Raw genomic sequence first — 18,251 nt, 5'->3', positions numbered from 1 at the left:
TCCAGACAGAGACCTGAGGGGACTCCCATTTCTTTAAAGAGAGCAAAGTCAATTTATTTAAAATTTCAGACACAACTCAGGTCACTACTTTGAGATCAACAGCACGAGCCAAGCCGGTGCAGCGGGAACAGAACAAGATCACTGGTAGGGACGCCCGGCCGGCTTAGGCAGCTCTTCATCTCAGAGTTGTGGATTCGAGTCTCACACTGGGTGCCGAGATAACTTAAAATTATAATCTCTGGGGGAAAAAAAAAAAAGATCAGTTGTTAAACGTGAATAACTCAGAGAGCCGTCTGTATGTTTCACCGATGGGCTTTTATTAAAACTGTACATAGATCTCATACTTCATTTTTTCTTAAAGAGAACTTCTATTCCTAGTATCAAAATAGTTTTTTTTAAATACCTTGAAAAACAGTAATACAATTATTTTGCTATATATTAAATATCTTCCTATGATCTCAATCACTTCTGTTCCATCTCTCCCCGAATCCTGCCTGAAGGTCACTATATGACGGTTTTTGGCATCTTGAAGGCTTTATCCCAGAGAAGCTTTAGAGATTTGAGAAAGAGAAGCCAGCGGCAAGAACTGATTTGATGTCTTAGGCTCCTATTTACAAGGCTTCTCTGCAGGGTTATATGCTGTCAAACTGGGCCACGTTGGAATCTCTCTCCCCAGTGTGTCCTCAGGCCGGGGAATTAGGGAAACAAATTCCTTCTTGCTCTGACCGGTAACGTTGACTCAACAGCACCATCTCGTGGCCGACGCGTATGAAAGCACCCAACGGTACAGGAAGGTTTTGGACATGCTATGTTGGAGATCTAGAGGCAGGGACCAAAAAAAAAAAAAAAACTTTTTTTTTTTTTTTTAAATTTTCAGGGGTCACAAGACAACTGGCTTCCGGAAAGCCCACTCTCGACACAACACAAGCTTCTTGCAGCTGCTCTGTCTCGAGGCTCACCAGCTTGGCGGGGGGTGGGGGTGGGGTGGGGGGGGTGGGGGTGGGGTGGGGGGGGACTGGAACACACCATCAAAAACTGGACTCAGGTAACGTTTTCTTCCGGCTTAAGGAAAGGGTGTGGTATTTCACCTTCTGCAAGGTGCCAACAGGCGTGTGGTCCCCGGGAACTGTCCTCTGTGACAGGCCCAGGGCACTGGCCCTCGTGGGCCTGCCAGCTTTGCGAGGGAGGCGGAGAGAGCTGGGTGCTGACCAGACGTCCCTCTCCAGGCAGCTGGCAGGCGCCCTGGCCAGGCTCTCTCGGATCTGGAAGGAAGGCGAGGAGCCTCGGGTGTGCTCATCCACAGCCGGGCTCAGACTGCCGCTCGCCAGGGACACTGGGGACGCACGGAGGGCCGCCTCCGCCCTGTTATGCTTGTGCTCTTTCTTCCAAAACACAGATCTCAGCAGGGTGAGGGTCCCCTGTGGGAATCTGTCTGCCTCAGGGTCTCTGGCCTCCACACTGGCCCTCATCCTGGCTAAGGTATTCTGGCGGTTGTCTGCGCTGTTTTTAGGTAACACCGCAGGGCCCAGAGGCTCCTTGGTCGGGGAGGGTACCCTGCCGTGGCTCCCTGCCTGGCTACTTCCATCGCAGTTCGCAGTCTTCTGGCCCTCGGGCTGGGCTCGTTTCTCAGTCCTCACTGAAGGCATCATCACCAGGGGCAGGTCAAACTGTCTGGGGAGCCTGATCTCCTGACTTTCATGTTCCTTGGCTTTCCTCGCTGTGTTTAGACCATCTGGGACTCTGGGGGCTGCAGAGGGGCTGGCGTGGCTCGAGGGGCAGGGCATTCCAGCCAGTGCCCTCTCAGTGGTTCGCCCACCCTCTTCGCCCTTAGCAGAGCCGGCAGCGTCCGACTTCACATCCTCGCCAGCAGCACCCATCAACAGCGGCACGATGGACTGGCTCGTGGATCGGGGCCTCCGCCTGGACTCCAAGTACTCCACCAGCTCAACGGATGCACCCAGGGGTTTCTCCCTAGGTCTAAAAGACCATCGGAGGGGCATGGTCTTGAAGGGCCCCTGCTTGGCTCTGGAAGGGGTGGGCTCCTTCATGCTGATGCTTCGACCTCGTATGCCCCGTACCAAAGGCTTGGACGTCAACCCTCCTGAAAGAGACACCAAGAACATCAGTGCCCAAATTTCCCTCCAGGTGCATTGAGTGACTATGATGCCTGTCGTCGAACAGACATGGGTTGAGATCTCTGATGCATCAGGCAGCACTGGGGTCAGAGACACAACAGCACACAGGACCCCAGAGTTCTAGCTCTTGGGAGCACTCATGTGCACCCGCTGTCCCATGGAATTCATTTACCTATTTGAAGCCACAGGGCAAGCCAGTGCCAAAAAAGGGAGCTACATGCCCAGACAGCCCAGACTCCAGGTCAAGCCCAGTCTTGGAGGCATCTAGCCCTATGGCAGAACATCATTTTCATTTATAGCTGAGTATTTGCACAAAGCAGAATGCTAAGCAAAAGTCCCTCCTTTTCCAAGTCAAATTAGGTGCTTGTACTTTGCAAGTGCAAGACTCTCAGATATCCTACCCTGGGCTGAAAAATAAATCGAATGTGCATTGAGTTTTATCAGAGCCGCCACTTACTGTCTTCACTGTGTGTTTCGCAGCACCTGTCTGTAGTTGGAAACACATTTTTGATGTGTAATGTGAAATGAGAGTCTAGAAAAACCATGTGATCCCACTTGCACACGTGTGTGTGATACATGCATGTGAAAACATATGAACGTCTGGAGTGATAAACACTAAAGTGACAAGGCACCGAGGGGGCCCTGGGATGCTGTGTATGGTTGATTTTCTTCTTAATTCTTTCCTAAATCTTACTGTTTCTAAAGGGAATACAGAGATAACCATGGCTGTATATTTTTTCTGAAGAAACAGTTATGAAAACAATTCCATTGACAATGGCATCAAAAGGAATAAAATACTCAGGAATTAACTGAAGGGGTGAAAGACTTGTACAACACTACAAACATTAAGAAGAAAGAAATTAAAGACAGAAATGAAAGGCATCCCATGTTCATGGATTCGAAAGCTTAATATTGCTAAAATGACATTACCCAAAGCAACTGATCTACAGTGTCAGCGCAATTTCCATCAAAATCCCAATGGGGATTTTTACGGAGATCAAAAAAATCCATCCTGAAATTCATATGGAGTCTTGAGCAACCTCCACAACCAGTCCCAAAACGACAAACACTGCATGATTTCCCCGCATGAGGAGCTCAGGATGGGTCGAAACCAGACACACAAAGTATACAGGTAGTGGCCAGGGCGAAGGGAAGGGGGAGGGTGTCACATTACTGTGAAATGGACAGACTTTCAGATCTATAAGATGAAAGGAGTCACAGGGATCGATACGAACACCTGAAATGTGTGCTTAAAATGGTCAAAATGATAAACTTCGTTTTGTGTATTTTAACATAATAAATGCAAAAAGTAAAGCAACTCACAGTCATTGGTCACTGTACCATTATACTGCCTTGATGTCTAAGACGCCTGTCATTGTGGAGGGGGAAAAAAAGAAACTTCACCCGCATGAACCACATGGTGCAGGGACAGTCACGTGCATTTCAACAAAGACCTGACGTCCAACCGCACAGCCTTTGGCCCACAGCCGACACACTCACCGGTGAGCACGAAAGCAGCCCTACCCCTCCTCCATACAACACCCCTGTTGTCAGCACAGCCAACTGGGATGAAGTCGAGGCAGAGGCACCCAGCGTTCTTAGGGGATGGGCGACACCTCAGGGCATGCTGGCTGGGGACACACCACCACCTAGGCTCCCGGGAAGAGGTGATGGGAAGGCAGAGCCCAGTGCCCACTGGTGCCCAGAGGGGTATGACAGCATCTGAGGTTCCTGGGGAATTTTACCTGCCCTGGACCATTCTGGTGGCTTTTAATAATTTTTTTTCACATGGTATTATTTTCTTTAAAATTTCCTCAGATCGGTCAGCAAGAGACATAATGTCGCCCAAAATAGCTTACAGCCTTTAATTTCGATGGACCCTGTTGCTCCCCCATTAAGTTCCCATCCTGGGGTCTGAGACATACATGTTTTTAGCCCACAACCCTGGGAAGGATAGAAAGGGAAGCTTTTATTCAGAGGACAAAGCTGTGACTTTCAGCTTTTCAGGACAAGAGGACACAGCCGGCAGCCTGGCAGATGGCTTGGCAGTGCGGCCCCTCTTCCTGGATGAAAGGCTGGGGGACCAGCCCATGTCACCCCTGCAGCTCCCTTGCATGGGGACTGCAGATGCCCACACGAGCCCTTCCTCTTCTTTCTCCAGACGGCAGCAGGGGAGGCAAGGTGGGCATGGTGTACATACGGAAGGGACAAGAAAGAGCCCATGCTGATGCTTACTGTTCACAGAGTTCTCCCTTCTGGGGGAGGGGAGGCTGCTCCTCCTGCTCGTCCCTGGGGGGACCTCCTGGAGGCCAGGAGCTGGAGGCAGAGGTGGCGTTCAGAGATGCCCAAGTGAGGGTTCTTCCCCACCCTGGAATTGTGGCCTTGTTCATGCTTGGTCGGCTTGAGAACCAGGAGGGCCTAGAGCCTTAAGCCACACGGAAGACATAAGTAGTTAAGTCCTTCCTGAAGGTTATAGAAGCCCCAGGGCCTGCTTGATGGGCTTCCCAGGTCCCACGAGGTCTCCTCACACAGATGGCCACTGGGCAACTGGAGGGCACAGCCCCCGCCTGCAGCCCCACCTGCACCGTGCCTCTGGGACTGACAGATGCTGCCCTAAGAAATGCCCTAACTGTTCCCATGTGACTCTGCATCCTTGGCTAATGAAATCAGGCATCAGTCTGACCTCCTGATGCGTGCTGTGAGCAGTGGCGGGCTCCCCCCAGCCATCCTTAGTCCCCCTACAACAGGACCAGCCTCCGGGTCCTGTTGTCTGGTCTCAGTCTGTGCAAGGGTTTCCACTGTGCCTCTTAGAGCCACCCCCTGACGCAGTCAAGGGACACATAATGAGAGCCTGCTGGGTGCCAGGGGCTATTTCCAGTGCTGGGAATACAGCTGTGGGAAAAAAAGCCCAAAGTGCCTGTCCCCAGGGGGGTTTGTCAGAAAGCAACAATGTTTGCTATCGTGGAATGTAGTGCTGAGAGCTATGACAAAGAATGAGGGGGTGTAGTGTGGTCAGCGACAGAGGAGTGAGGAGAGACCTGAGGGAAAGGGAGGAGGAAGCATGTGGAGACTGGGGGAAAATAGCATGCCGGCAGCGGGAACAGCAAGTGCAAAGGCCCTGTGGCACTAGTAAGCTTGGTGGGTCTAACAGACCACCAAGGCTGTAACCAAGGGAGAAGAGGCTCTCCACTAAGGGTTTTCATCTTCTGCCCCCATCTGTATTTGAAGACATCTTCATCTCTGGTTGCAGAGGCAACCTGGGGCAAGCCTGACCCCCTGACTGTCGTCCTCTGGTCCCCTAGAGGGTGAGGACAAGATACATGGCTGAGCCTCCTCCATCTCTGTGACTAGGCCAGTAGGATGAGGCTGGCAAGGGGGAAAGGGCTGCCTTGGGAGCCGAAGCCACAGCCCCTTCCATCACTCCCAAGAATGAGGGAGCCCAGTGGGCAGAAACAAAAAAAAAAAACAACATATGGAAGGAGGTCTGGGAGTCGGAGAATAAGAATCAACAGAACCGGGACACCTGGGTGGCTCAGTTGGTTGGGCAGCCTGCCTTTGGCTCGAGTCATGATCCCAAGGTCCTGGGATGGAGTCCCACATCAGGCTCCTTGCTCGGCAGGGAGCCTGCTTCTCCTTCTGCCTACTGCTCCCCCTACTTGTGCACTACCCTCCCCCGACAAATAAATAAATAAATAAATAAATAAATAAATATCTAAATAAATAAATACAATCAACGGAACCGTGAGAACCATCAGAACAGGGCCCCAAAGAAACAGAGCCACTGGAAGAACAGAGAAAAAGAGCTCTCGGGGAGATTCACGTATAGGACAAGAGAGGGCTGAAAGAAGGTCTTCTAGGTTTTAAGATGCAGTAAATGCACTGAAGGCACACAGGGTCACTGCTGAGACTCAAATCAGTGGCTGAAAAGATAAAGGGAAAGCAGCATCTCACACCTTAGAGCAAATGACACAGAAAAATCACAGGGAAAAGCTAGATCAGAAAATGGATCCGGGGGGCCTACCAGGCAAATACCAGGAATTTGTAAAGTCAGATGATAATTAAACAAAAGAACAGTTTCCCTAAAGAAAAGCTGTGTCTGCGGATGGTCAGGCTCTGGGGGTTGTAGGTTGTACATGAACAAAAACACAGACCTAGCCACATACAGGAGCAATTTCCAAATTCCAAGGTCAAAGACAGACTCGCAAATGCTTTCAGTGAGAAAGAACAAATGATTCTCAGGAAGGAAAGGAAAAAAAAAAAAAAAGGCTTCTCACCTGCAACCCTGACATCTACAGACACTGGAGAGGAAGAATTCTAATCCAATGAGTCTTCCAACTAGCCAAGGGGCCACCCAGGCTCCGGACCAAGGAAATACCCGTTCCTCTGCAGAGGGAGAGGGCGTGTCACCCACCCTTGGAAAGGACTCTGACCTAACACTGAAGATTCAGAACCCAGACCTCAAGACGCAGGAGGACAGAAAGAAGACAGACGGGGTGCTCCGCAGAGCCTGCCGCAAATGTACCACGTACCCCGTCGGGTCTCAGGATGGGGCTACAAAGTGATGTTTGCATGTGTGGGATCTGGAAAGGCTCAGCGCTCACAGCCTGAAACCAAGGGCTGGAGCATCCCTGAGAATCTAACAGGGGAGGGAGTAAAGCGGAGGAAGGGGGGCTCCTAAAACAGACCAGAGGGAACTCTTAAAAGCATTTCAAAGTGCTCATTTTGGGGCGCCTGGGTGGCTCAGTGGGTTAAGCCTCTGCCTTCGGCTCAGGTCATGGTCTCAGGATCCATTGGGCTCTCTGCTCAGCAGGGAGCCTGCTTCCTTCTCTCTCTCTGCCTGCCTCTTTGCTTGCTTGTGATCTCTGTCAAGTAAATAAATAAAATCTTTAAAAAAAAAAAAAAGAAAAGAAGAAGGGACAATGAGTTAGATGGAAAAGCAGGGTAGAACTTCCAGACGAAGGAAAAAAAAGGAACAAAGAACAACATGATCAACTCAGCAAAAATAAGGAAAAAAGAAAAAATAAACAGTAATAAGAAAAATTTTTTTTAATGAAACAAAATCAAGTTTATTTTGTTACTTTAAATTCTATGAATGAACACAGGGCACCTGGGTGGCTCAGCCGGTTAAGCTTCTGCCTTCGGCTCAGGTCATGATCCCAAGGTCCTGGGACTGAGTCCAATGTCAAGATATCGGCTCAGTGGGGAGCCTGCTTCCCCCCTCCCTCTGCCTGCCACTCCCCCTGTGTGTGCACGCTCTCTCTCTGGCAAATAAATAAAATCTTTAAAAAATATGTATGAATGGACTGAATGCTCCCCTTTAAGACAGGCTCTCAATTTCTGACATTAAAAATATAACAATAAAAATAATAAAACTGCAACATTGTTTACTGGAAACCACTTAAAGTTAACTCCAAAGGAAAAATTCCTAAAGCAAAGGATAATAGCAAAATGATACCAGACAAATGCAAATAAAAAGAAAGAAGGAAAGGGTAGAACAACTAATCTTGAACAAGATAGAATTTTCTTTTTTAGATTTTATGTATTTAATTTGAGAGCGAGAGCACAAGCAGAGGGAGGGACACAAGGGAAGGAGACAGAGGATCTCAAGGAGGCTCTCCATGGAGCTCAGAGCTGGACAAGGGACTCAATCCCATGACCCTCAGATCCTGACCTGAGCGGAAATCAAGAGTCGGACCCTCAACCGACTGAGCCACCCAGGTGCCCCTTGACAGAGTAGAACTTAAGATGAAAAGCATCAAGCTAGATAAAGAGCCACATTATAATGAAAACAGACAGTTTATAAAGAAGACCTAACAGTCATCAGCTTACAAACACCTGTTAACAAAGCAGAGAAAATATAAAGCAGAAATTATTCAAGTCTCTAGATACCTGATTAAAAACACGGCCACATAGGAAGGTTTCAATAGTTAGACTTCCTTCCTAGCCAGGCAGTCCCTGATAAAGTCAATTTAAAGACAAGGTGAAGTGAATCCCAAAATCAACACACCTCAGCAGTTACGACACAAAGCTCATATCTCTCCAAAGGACACAACAGGCATTATTTCATGCGTACACAAAAGAGAGACGAAATAATGAATGTGTACTTAACCTGGTAATAAATGAGGGAATGCTTTTTGAAAACCAATTCTTGGGATCACAATCCATAAAATTAGAAAGAATTAAAGGGAGATATCACCTCCCCCCAAATCATAAATGCTTGAAACTCCCAGATAACCTTCAAAATGGAAATAAAACCCAGAAATAACACAGTCTGGACCGGTAAAGCACTGATAAAATGAAAAACAAAGTCTCCAAGGCCCAATAAAAACCACAGGGATAATTTACCATCAGAAGCACGTCTGCTGGAAGGATGAAGTCCCAGGGCCCCTTTCTGCATCGGGGCAGGGTTGGGGGTCGGGGGACTTCTGCGAAGGGCCCCAGCCGCTGTTTTTCACAGGGTCTTGCTTTTTTTAAAGGTGTTTTCACATCCTCCTTTTTTCAAAAGATTTTATTTATTTTATTTATTAGACAGAGAGAGATCACAAGTAGGCAGAGAAGCAGGCAGAGAAAGAGGGGGAAGCAGGCTCCCTGCTGAGCAGAGAGCCAGATGCAGGGCTTGATCCCAGGACCCTGAGGCTTAACCCACTGAGCCACCCAGGTGCCCCATCACATCCTCCTTCCTGAAGAGCTTCTCCCTACACCGGTCCCCAGTGACAGAAGTTACAGTCCCCACAAAACTTGGGTCCATCGCTGTCGGTTAAAATGCACTTAGGGTGCCTGGGTGGCTCAGTCGGTGAAGCGTCTGCCTTTGGCTCAGGTCATGATCCCAGAGTCCTGGGATCAAGTTCCGTGTTGGGCTACCCAGCTTGGCAGGGAGCCTGCTTCTCCCCCTCCCTCTGCCATTCCCCCTCGCTTGTGCTCTCTGGCATGCTATCTGTCAAATAAATAAATAAAATCTTAGAAAAATAAATAAATGGATTAAAATGCCTTTCGAAATCTAACAGTATAGCTACTGAAAGACAGAACTCCCCAGCTGTCCGTGTTCCTCTCCAGACAACCTGAGTATTCCTTTTGACGGTGACAAAATTCTCCCCCAAACCCATGGGGACAGGGCACGGGACCAACCGCCACCGAAACCTGTATGCTGGAGTCAGATCCTGCCCAGGCCAGAAAATAAGAAAATGAGGCTGGATTCGACCGTCTCAACAGGTTCCAAAATCCCATCACCATTTCAGTCAAACCTCAAGAGGGAACACTCCCTTTGGAAGCCAGGCTATTGCAGAGGCCACGTGAATAAACTTGGTTTTGCAATTTATACCAGGCAGCCGTGGAGCGGGGCGTGGGAGGGTGTGGGGGGGACATGGGGGGATGTCTATATGCAGCCCTAAGCCCTATTCCAAGGAGGCAAGCCGGTGACTGGTGACTTCCGAGGCTCAGCTTTCTCATTCACCCTCCTGGAGATGCGGGTGACGACCTGAGATACCCTAGCCCTGTCTCTCGGGGGGGGGGGGGGGGTTCTCAAACGCTGGGCCTGACCGCTGTCTGAGCACCAGGCTGAGAAGCTGGGCCATCTCACAAGCTGGCCTCCTGGGGTGGGGGGCGCAGGTGTGAAATGGCTTTGTGCCCGGGAGGAGTGAGAAGTGGCCCGAGGCCCCACGGCACTGGACAGAACCGGACGATCTATGAGCTCGCCCAAGGCTCACACTGATGGGGATGGGCAAGCTTGGAAAAGAAGGCCTTTCTTGTTCGCCAGATGCGACCCTAAATGTCCATCATGAGAGGGGAAGTGGAGAGCTCAGACAGGGTGAGTCCGAACATACTGCATTAAACATTTTGCTTCCACAGAAATGCATTCTAAGGAAACTGGACAAACGTCATCGGCACGTAGGGGCGCTCCTATCCATGTTCTGCCTACTCGTCTACAAACATGCCAAACCCTGAGAAACACCGAACCAAGCCCGAACCAGAAACGACCCAAAAAGCAACCACAACAGAATGTGTAAATTAACCATAAACGCCTCTCACAAGGTAGGAGATTTTGATGCTGGAAGTGGACTCGTCCGCCGAGGTGCAGATGCCGGGAAGGACGGCAGCCCACCTCCCACGCAGAGGACCACTCCTATGTGCTCCCCGGCAAACCTGCAGGGATTTCTGGACAGTCACCAAACAACTGAAAAATCTCTCCGTCTGTAACTCGAGGCGCTTCCCTTAATGATCAAGCTGAACTTTCCAGGCCAGCCCCAGGTCCATTTCAGAACCCATGGAGAGGAGGCGGTGGGTCTCCCCATCCCCACCCATCATGCTTGCTTTCTTCCCAAATCCCTGCTTTTGGCTTTTGACCGGAGTGAACACTCAACAGATGATGTCTGTCACTCGCTCGCTCGTGGACACTTAAACTTTTGTGCGGAGAACTTTCTGTGTCCCAGTTGGTTGAGGGTTGATTTTGTTTTGTTCTGTTTCAGACCCATGGAATGAAGTGGAAGAAACATTGCTACACGCAGCATACACGAATCTCACAGATCGCTGAGCAAAGGAAGCCTAACGGGAAAGAGTACGGACAGCAGGGATCCACTGAGGCCAAGTTCCCACAGGGGCAAAAGGAATCTATGGTGTTAGAAGTCAGAATGGTAGCCCCTTCCGGAAAGGAGGGAGACAGTGATGCTGGAGAGAGATAACCAGGGGGTGGGGGAGGCCCCGGACCTTTTATGTCTTCACCAGACGATAGGTACGTGAGTGTGTACGTGTTATAATTCATCTGATAGACGTGTGTGATGAATGCACTTTTCCATATATATGTCAAACTTCCTTAAAACATAATCTTATTTTAGCAATGAATTCTGGAGCCAATGGGAAACACGGAAACTGTAAGTAACAGAGCACGTTGCTGCTTTCCTTTCCGAGGGAAGGACCGCACAGGCTGCACGACAGACACACGCACTCAGGCACGCGGGTGCACGCATGCTCGCGTTTTTCCAGAAAGACTCTGCTTCTGTAGGTACCCCTGGCTCTCCAACGCCGGATGTGGTGGCAGCTGCGGGGCATGGCATCAGGCTCTCCTCTTTTCTGTCCTCCCAGTTTTCCTGGGCTTTTGATGCCATCCACATGCTGAGGGCTCTCAACTATTTACGGCCTCCCCTGGTTACCATCCCGACTTGGAAGTCCTACAGGGGTCTTGAAATGACCATGTCGAAATTTCCCTCCAAAATGGACCTCACCCTCTCCCGTCTCACAACCTGCAGTGCCGGCCACCTGGCTAGATGCTCAGCCAAGAGTCCTTTCTGACTCCCTTCCTTCCCTAAAGCCCCAGAGCAGCAAACCCCATTAGCTCTAGCTTCCCATACACCCAGAATCTGACCGCCCTCTACCCAGCATGCCAGTGCCGACGCAACTATCTAGCTGGGACAACCGCGGTGAGCCCTCCACCTGGCCTCCCACACTTGCCCCCGTCCCTGTGATGGGGACATCTCACCCCACCCCACCCCCGCCTAGAAAACTTGTCCCTCCGATGATCTACCTCTTCCCCCGGTCCCCGCTTCTCATCATGCCATTAATGCATTTACACATTGTCGTCCCCATTAGACAGAAGGCCACAGGGAGCCGAGAGGGAACGTACCTGCGGCTGGAGGGCAGTGGACAGGGAAGAGGGAGGCTGAGGGCTGGTTTCAGAGGAGAGATGGGCAGTCTTTACACCCAAGCCACTTAGTCCCAGAAATGGAAAATAAAAAGCAGCCAATCTGGCTGACACGAGAGGACATACCCTTTTCCTGATCAGAGAGGCTGGTGGTGAATTTGGGAGTGTCAGGCTCCTGGGGCCGGGAGGGGCCGGGGCTGGAGCTCCAGGAAAGCAGGCTTCCCCGGGCGCTGCTGTGGTTGCTCTCCAGCCGAAGGAGCCAGTGATCAGAGAAGGTAGAGCTAGTGGAGCCTGTGGGGTAAACACAGGGAGGAGGCTGGACCCGGCCCCATCAGGTCGTGGTCCTGGAGAAGGACCCCCCCACCCCCGACCTGAGCCCTGGGACTGCAGAACCAGAGCAACAGGAGGACCAGAGGAGAGCCCCCATGACAGCTCTGCCGTGCGACCAAGATGAAAATGTAGGGAAAGGCATTCCGGCACAGAGGTTAGGGCATGGCTGGGTCCTGAAATGCTGTTCCTCCCCTTACTTTCGTCACTGACTCTGGCTGTCTAAACAGGCTACGTTTTTCATTCATTCTGTCTCCTGCAAAAGGCAGGCACGCTTCCTCTGATTCAGACCTCTGGGGGCGTCTGTGGTTTAATTCAGCCTTCTGGTGATTATTAGGAGGAAAATATGAGTATTAAAAAAAAAAAAAAGCTCTCTCATTCCAAAGATAAGGATAGGACTGCGAGTGAGATGAATAACCTAAGGAGATCAACTCTGACCTCTTTTTTTCCCCTCCAGACTGCCAAGTTTGAGGCTGTCTGGTGAACATGTCACTGGGTATGGTGAAGGCGCTATGTTTGTTACCAAGGCCCCGAGTCCGTCACAACCACCCTGCCCTTCCTAACAGGACGAACACAAGTGTGTGTACAAGTGTAATTAAAGTCTGGCTCGAGGGGCGCCCGGGGGGCTCTGTTGGCACAGCGTCCATCTCTAGGTTTCAGCTCAGGTCATGCTCTCAGGATCATGAGCTGGGGCCCATGTGGGGCTCTGCGCTCAGTGCTTGGTACTTGGTGCTTGGGTCTGCTTGGTACTCCCTCCTGCCCCTCCCACTTGTGCTCTGGGTCTCTGGCTCGAAAAACAAAGAATAAATCTTCTAAGAAAAAAAAAAAATTAAAGTCTGGCCCGAGGACAGACAGGAAAACCGAAACCCCCAAACCGCCGAAAGTCACCTGCTACCTGGTATTGTTCCTTTCCCCTTCTCGGGTTTCACCGTGTCCATCTCACAGACTTATGAACGGGACACTGGCCCATCATGCCCAAATCTCCGTGCTGCAGGAGGAGCTCCCCATGCCAGATCCCATGCATCCCCCTGTCCTGGTCCCTGTCATTCGGCCGAGTACCCTCCTAGCTCCCCTCTCCTTCCTGAGCGGTGAACACCTACCTCTCAGGGAGCTGCTGGCTGACCAGAGAGGGATGCTGTTCCGTTTCTGATAGAACAGGATGTAAGCCCCTCGGCTGTTGACCTCGTCTTCCGGGAGCGGTTCCACCGTGCTGTCGTCATAACTGTACCACTGGCCATCCAGAGAGTTCCGGCAATAGGCTGCAAAGGTCCAAACCCCAAGTGCCAATTACTGGCGTCCCCCGACCCCACCAACAAAAAAACAAAACAAAACAAAAACAAAAACAAACCAAACCAAACCAGAAAGGCATTTCAGACAAGCAGAGCTGAAAAATGGACACGTTTGTAACTGAATGAGAAAAATCGGTCCGTTTTTGGCCAGAAATAAATTTTGTGGAGTCAGAAAGTCCATCTGTCACACTCCCTGATGCTGACTGAGACAAGCGTGCCATGACTTGAAGCTGAATCCTTACGTTGTAGCCCTCGCTAAGGCAGAATCTCCAACAATAGGGAGCCCTAAATTATGGAGCCAGACAATAATGTCAATGTTCACACGGGTCCTCGAGGAGTTTTGAAATGCATTATCTGTGTCAGTATGCAAAAAAAAAAAAACAAACTCATTTGGAACTATGGTACGCCTCCTGCCTAAGACCCCCCCCCAAAAAAAAAAAACCATTTAGGAAAAAGCCCATCAATAGGATTCTCGCCACTTCCTAAACAATTACGACAAAATATTCTCCTTTCCCTCCACGTCTCAGTGAATGAGCCAGAACCCACTAAAGCGGAGTCAGCCCATTTTTCTGTAATGAGCCACAAGCAAACAGCTCAGGCTTTATAGGTCACGTATGCCCCGGACGGTCCCTGACACAGATTCTCCTTTTGTTGTTGTTTATATCACCTTTTAAAAATGTAAAAACCTTTTTAAACTCATGGGCTATACAGAAACAGGTGCTGGACTGGATCTGGCCCATGGGCCACAGCTGGTTGAACCCTGTGCTACTCCAAACCAGGCACCTAGGGGCTCACCTTTGCCTTTCCCTTCCCTTCCCCCACCCCCAGTCCAAAAGCCAGTCTCACTGATCCTACTTGCAAAATGCATCTTAAATACCCTGACTGTCCCCTCCTGAGTCCCAGCCAACACCATCTCTCACCGGAGCCCTAGCAACTGGGATTCCAACTCCCATCCTTAATCCCTTCTACCTGGTTTCCGTCAAGGACAGCTACACAAACTAGATCGTGTCTTCAGGCCTCTGCCTAAAGCCTCTTACTGGCTTCCCAATACCCTTTGAAAAAAAAAACCCAATCTCTCACCCATGGCCTACATGTGGCATCTACTTCTCCAGCCTCATCTGTGTCCCTCAGCCCTGGGTCACTAGACTTCAGCCACAACAGGCTTGCATCATTTCTTAAACACATCTAACTCTGCCCCAGGGCCTTTGCATATACTATTAGTGCTTCCCATCATGGTCCTCCTCCCCTTATCCACCCCGCTAGTTCCTTGAGCTCTGGGCCTATAGGCGCCCTCCTCAGACAAGCCTTATCTCCATCACAGACACGGTCAGTCAAACACCCTCTGTAATGCCAGGCAGGCAAAGAGCCAAAGCGACAAGCGTCTTTTCACTGGGTCTGCAGTTAGACTGCAGTGCCATGAGGGCAGCACTCCTGTCACTCATCATGGAAGCTCCAGTGCCACTCACAGAGTCTGCACTGAAGGGGAACTTGCGTGTGTACCCCCAACCCCCCAACCCCACCTCCCCCCCCACCCCCCCACCCCCCCACCCCCCCGTTCTCTGGCAGGTGCCTGGCATGCGACCAGGGGTCGGCGTGAGCCCAAGACCCACGGGAGCTCGGCATTCCAGGAGACCTCTTCCCGGGGGGCAGCTGCAAGCTCGGGCCCCGGTCACGATGCGTGACCACGGCGGCCACGAGCCGAGAGGCAAGGCTCACCTGTATAATGCCCACCTTGCAGACTGCCGTGGTGGTTGCAGACGGCGTACAGGTCGTACAGGAAGTCCAGCGGGTAGCCGGCGGGCAGGCCAGCCGGCTGCTTCCAGGGGGGCCAGGGGCCCGTCCCAGGCGGGGGGCCGGCGCCTCTCTGCGCCACGTGCGGAGCCATGTTGAGGCCGGAGAGCGGAAACTGGACCAGCGTGGACAGCTTGTTCCTCCTCTCACCCACTTGACAGAACCTCTTGAGGTGGATGATGAGGATGTCGGGCAGGGTCCACAGGCTCAGCTTCACCATGCCCTGCTGCAGCGCCTGGCAGTGCGGGCACTTCCACGCGTCGTCCTGGGCCAGCTGGAAAGGAAGCCACAGGGACCGTGAGCGCCCCCTTCCGGTCCGTGAGCACCGCCTTCGGGCCTGCGGGAGCCCCCTTCCGGTCCACGAGCGCCCCCTTCCGGGCCCACCCACAGTCCCAGCCGCGCAACCTGCTCTTCCTTGGTGTAGAACTGGAAACACTCGTCTAGGGTGCAGCTGTGTTGCTGGTGGGCCTGCTGCTGCCGCCACACGCTGTCCGCGTCCTGGACCCGCTCCTCCTGGAGGCTTCCGAACAGGCTGAGTGCAGCGAGGATCGCCGGCATCAGGGGGAGGCCCCTCGCAGGCAAAGATGGCTCTCCCCGCCATCTCCCGGAGGGACCCCGCAGGGGGGATAGTCATGAACACCTGCTGGGCTGACCCGTGTGCTTTTTCCAGAATACGGCCACGTGCACTCGGGGGGCGACAGGCACGGCCACGCTGAGAGGGCCTGAGAGCGCGGACTTGCACCAGGCAGCCTGGGTTCGAATCCCACCCCGAGCTGTGGGACACTGAGCAACCGCGCACCCGCTCTGTGCCTCTGTTCGCGCATCTGGGAACCGTGCATTACGGCGGGGCCGACATCACACACGTGTTCGCTACTGCCACCGCCGCCCAGCACGGTCATGACCGCGGCCACTATCGGTGTTTCCCTATAGACGCTGGTCATGAGGGTCTCCCAGAGGCTGGAACCGCACAGCATCAATGCCTTCGGGCGTGTCGGGGGAGCCCGGGCACGGCCAGATTCATCTGTGGCCGCAGGGCCCGTGATTCGTCCACCTCCCCAACCATGGGCGCCCCATTCTTGCACTCACCGCTCCTTGGTACAGCTGTCCCACTCCACCGCCAGCTTGACATGGGGAGGGCCTCCCGGCCTTCTGAGGTGCAGAGCCCTGAGGGGAGAACAAGGAGCCCATCAGAAAGCTCGGGACATCTTTCCCCAAGCTGGGCCTCCAAGCCCAGGACAGATGTCCCAAACTCAAGTGACCGATCGGAGTGTGAACCAGGACCGGGGCGCACACACGCGTGACCACAAGGGCCGTGGCCTGGGGGAGGCCTTCCTTGAGCGTGGCCCACCTTCCGCGGCTTCTCAAACTACCTGTGGCCAAAGACCCGTTTGTTGGTCTGTTTCTAAACCATTACAGATGGATCCTTGGGTAGAATACAACAAAAATAATGGGGGTACAAAATAAAAGTTCAATTGAAAAAATTATCATAGAGAATGCAAAATGATTATACATTCGTCATATTTTCAATGGCCCTGACCTATTCCCTTAACCCACCTAAGTGTTTCCTCTCCAGTTCTGTCATGGGCCGGGGACAGTCAGCGGACAGGCAGGCATCAGTCTGTGGAATTTACTTTGAAGCCAGAGTGCTGCAAGGGGGGGGCCCTCTCTCAGAGCCCCCACAAACCCCTGTGCTCCCTTTTCCCATCAGACCCAAGCAGGATGAGCCAACACTTCTCCAGCTTCCCTAACTCTGTAAAGCGGGTCCTGAGCAAAGAGGGTGTGGACAGCACACAGGACACAGAACCTTCAGCCTTGTGCCCTACCCTGCAAGTTCCTGGTTTTTACAAAGGGAGGTGTCCTTTCTCACATTCCTCACAGAATCCTCCCATTTGGATTCTGACGCCCGTTCCAATGTGTGCCTTCCGTCGACACCATCAAGCAACCAACTCAATTGCCAGCATCATCTACCCAAAGTCAGCATCAGACCCCACAGGTGAAGGGCTCCGTCCTACAGCAGGACTGCCCCCTCCCAGTGTAGACACCACCCACAAGTCCGGGTTGTCATCTGGGCGTTCTGACGTGTTGGCTGCAGCTGGGAGTTTCCAGGGCCCCCTCCTTGGGTTTGATGAATTTGCCAGAGCGGGTCACAGACCTCAGAGAACATTTCACTTACTAGATCGCCAGCTCATTATGAAAGGCTGTAACTCAGGAATCAGGTACAGCCGATGAAGACAGGCAGACGGCGACGTGTGTGGGAGGGCTGCAGGGTTTCGATGCCCTCTCTGGGCCCACCACCGGCCCTCCCAGCCTCTCTGTGTGCTCACCCACCTGGAAGCTCCCCAAACCGGCCCTTCTGGGTGTTTAGGGAGGCTTCCTCACATCAGCACACTTGATTAATCATTGGCCGCTAGAAGTGAATTCGGTCTCCAGCCCCTCCCCCTCCCGAGGCCTCTGGGTGGGAAGGAGAGCTCCAACCTTCAATCACAGGGTTGGTTCCCCTGGCAACCTGGCCCCATCCTTAGGTTCTTTCCAAAAATGATCTCATCATTAGTGTAAAAATGATCTCATCATTAGTGTAAACTTGGGTGTGGTCGAAAGGGGCTTGTGAGCAAGAATAAGACACCTTTATCACTGATCCCGGAAAGCATTCCAAGGGTCTTACAAGCTCTCCGCGACAAAACCAAAGATATACTTCTTATGATAAATCATATTATCATACCTGTATTAAGGGTCCACTCAGCTTCAGCTGGCCCAGCCAGAAAGTCAGAGATGTTTACTGGCAACTTTGTGTCAGTGGGGAAAATGACCAGAAGTACTAGACAGTTTACAGAGAAAAACCGGCCCCAGCTACTCTGCGGCCTGTGTGCGTCGCCCGACAGAGCCGAGACAGGTGGAAAGCCGTGGCAGTGGGGGGTGGGGGCGGAGGGGGGGGCACTGGTGTTACCCCGCAATCACAGACATAGTGTTCTACAGCTTGAGCCAAAGACTCCGCGGCAGAATTCTCCCCGACCCCAGATGGGACATTCCGGTTGAATTCGGCAGCATGAGCTCACGGAAGGAATTTGGGTCTCTCTTCCA

General features: G+C 52.0%; 1 protein-coding gene across 2 annotated transcripts in view; it reads right to left on the bottom strand.

The window, feature by feature from the left end:
- Positions 1-1,028: 1,028 nt before the first annotated feature.
- LOC111161101 (ubiquitin specific peptidase 43) overlaps positions 1,029-18,251 on the bottom strand; it is a 49,545-nt gene continuing 32,322 nt past the window's right edge. The window contains exons 10-15 of one of the 2 annotated variants that reach the window (XM_022524584.1): positions 16,260-16,337; positions 15,579-15,705; positions 15,099-15,447; positions 13,194-13,352; positions 11,893-12,057; positions 1,029-2,101 (exon numbers count right to left, since the gene is read on the bottom strand). In XM_022524584.1, the coding sequence (XP_022380292.1) occupies positions 1,029-2,101; positions 11,893-12,057; positions 13,194-13,352; positions 15,099-15,447; positions 15,579-15,705; positions 16,260-16,337 (1,951 nt within the window). The remainder of the gene's footprint in view (positions 2,102-11,892; positions 12,058-13,193; positions 13,353-15,098; positions 15,448-15,578; positions 15,706-16,259; positions 16,338-18,251) is intronic. The other variant, XM_022524585.1, reaches the window with a different exon arrangement.

This window comes from Enhydra lutris, unplaced genomic scaffold (assembly GCF_002288905.1).
Source record: "Enhydra lutris kenyoni isolate GAN:26980312 unplaced genomic scaffold, ASM228890v2 scaffoldscaffold82, whole genome shotgun sequence".
NCBI lineage: Eukaryota > Metazoa > Chordata > Mammalia > Carnivora > Mustelidae > Enhydra > Enhydra lutris.
This window is presented reverse-complemented; position numbering and strand designations above follow the sequence as displayed.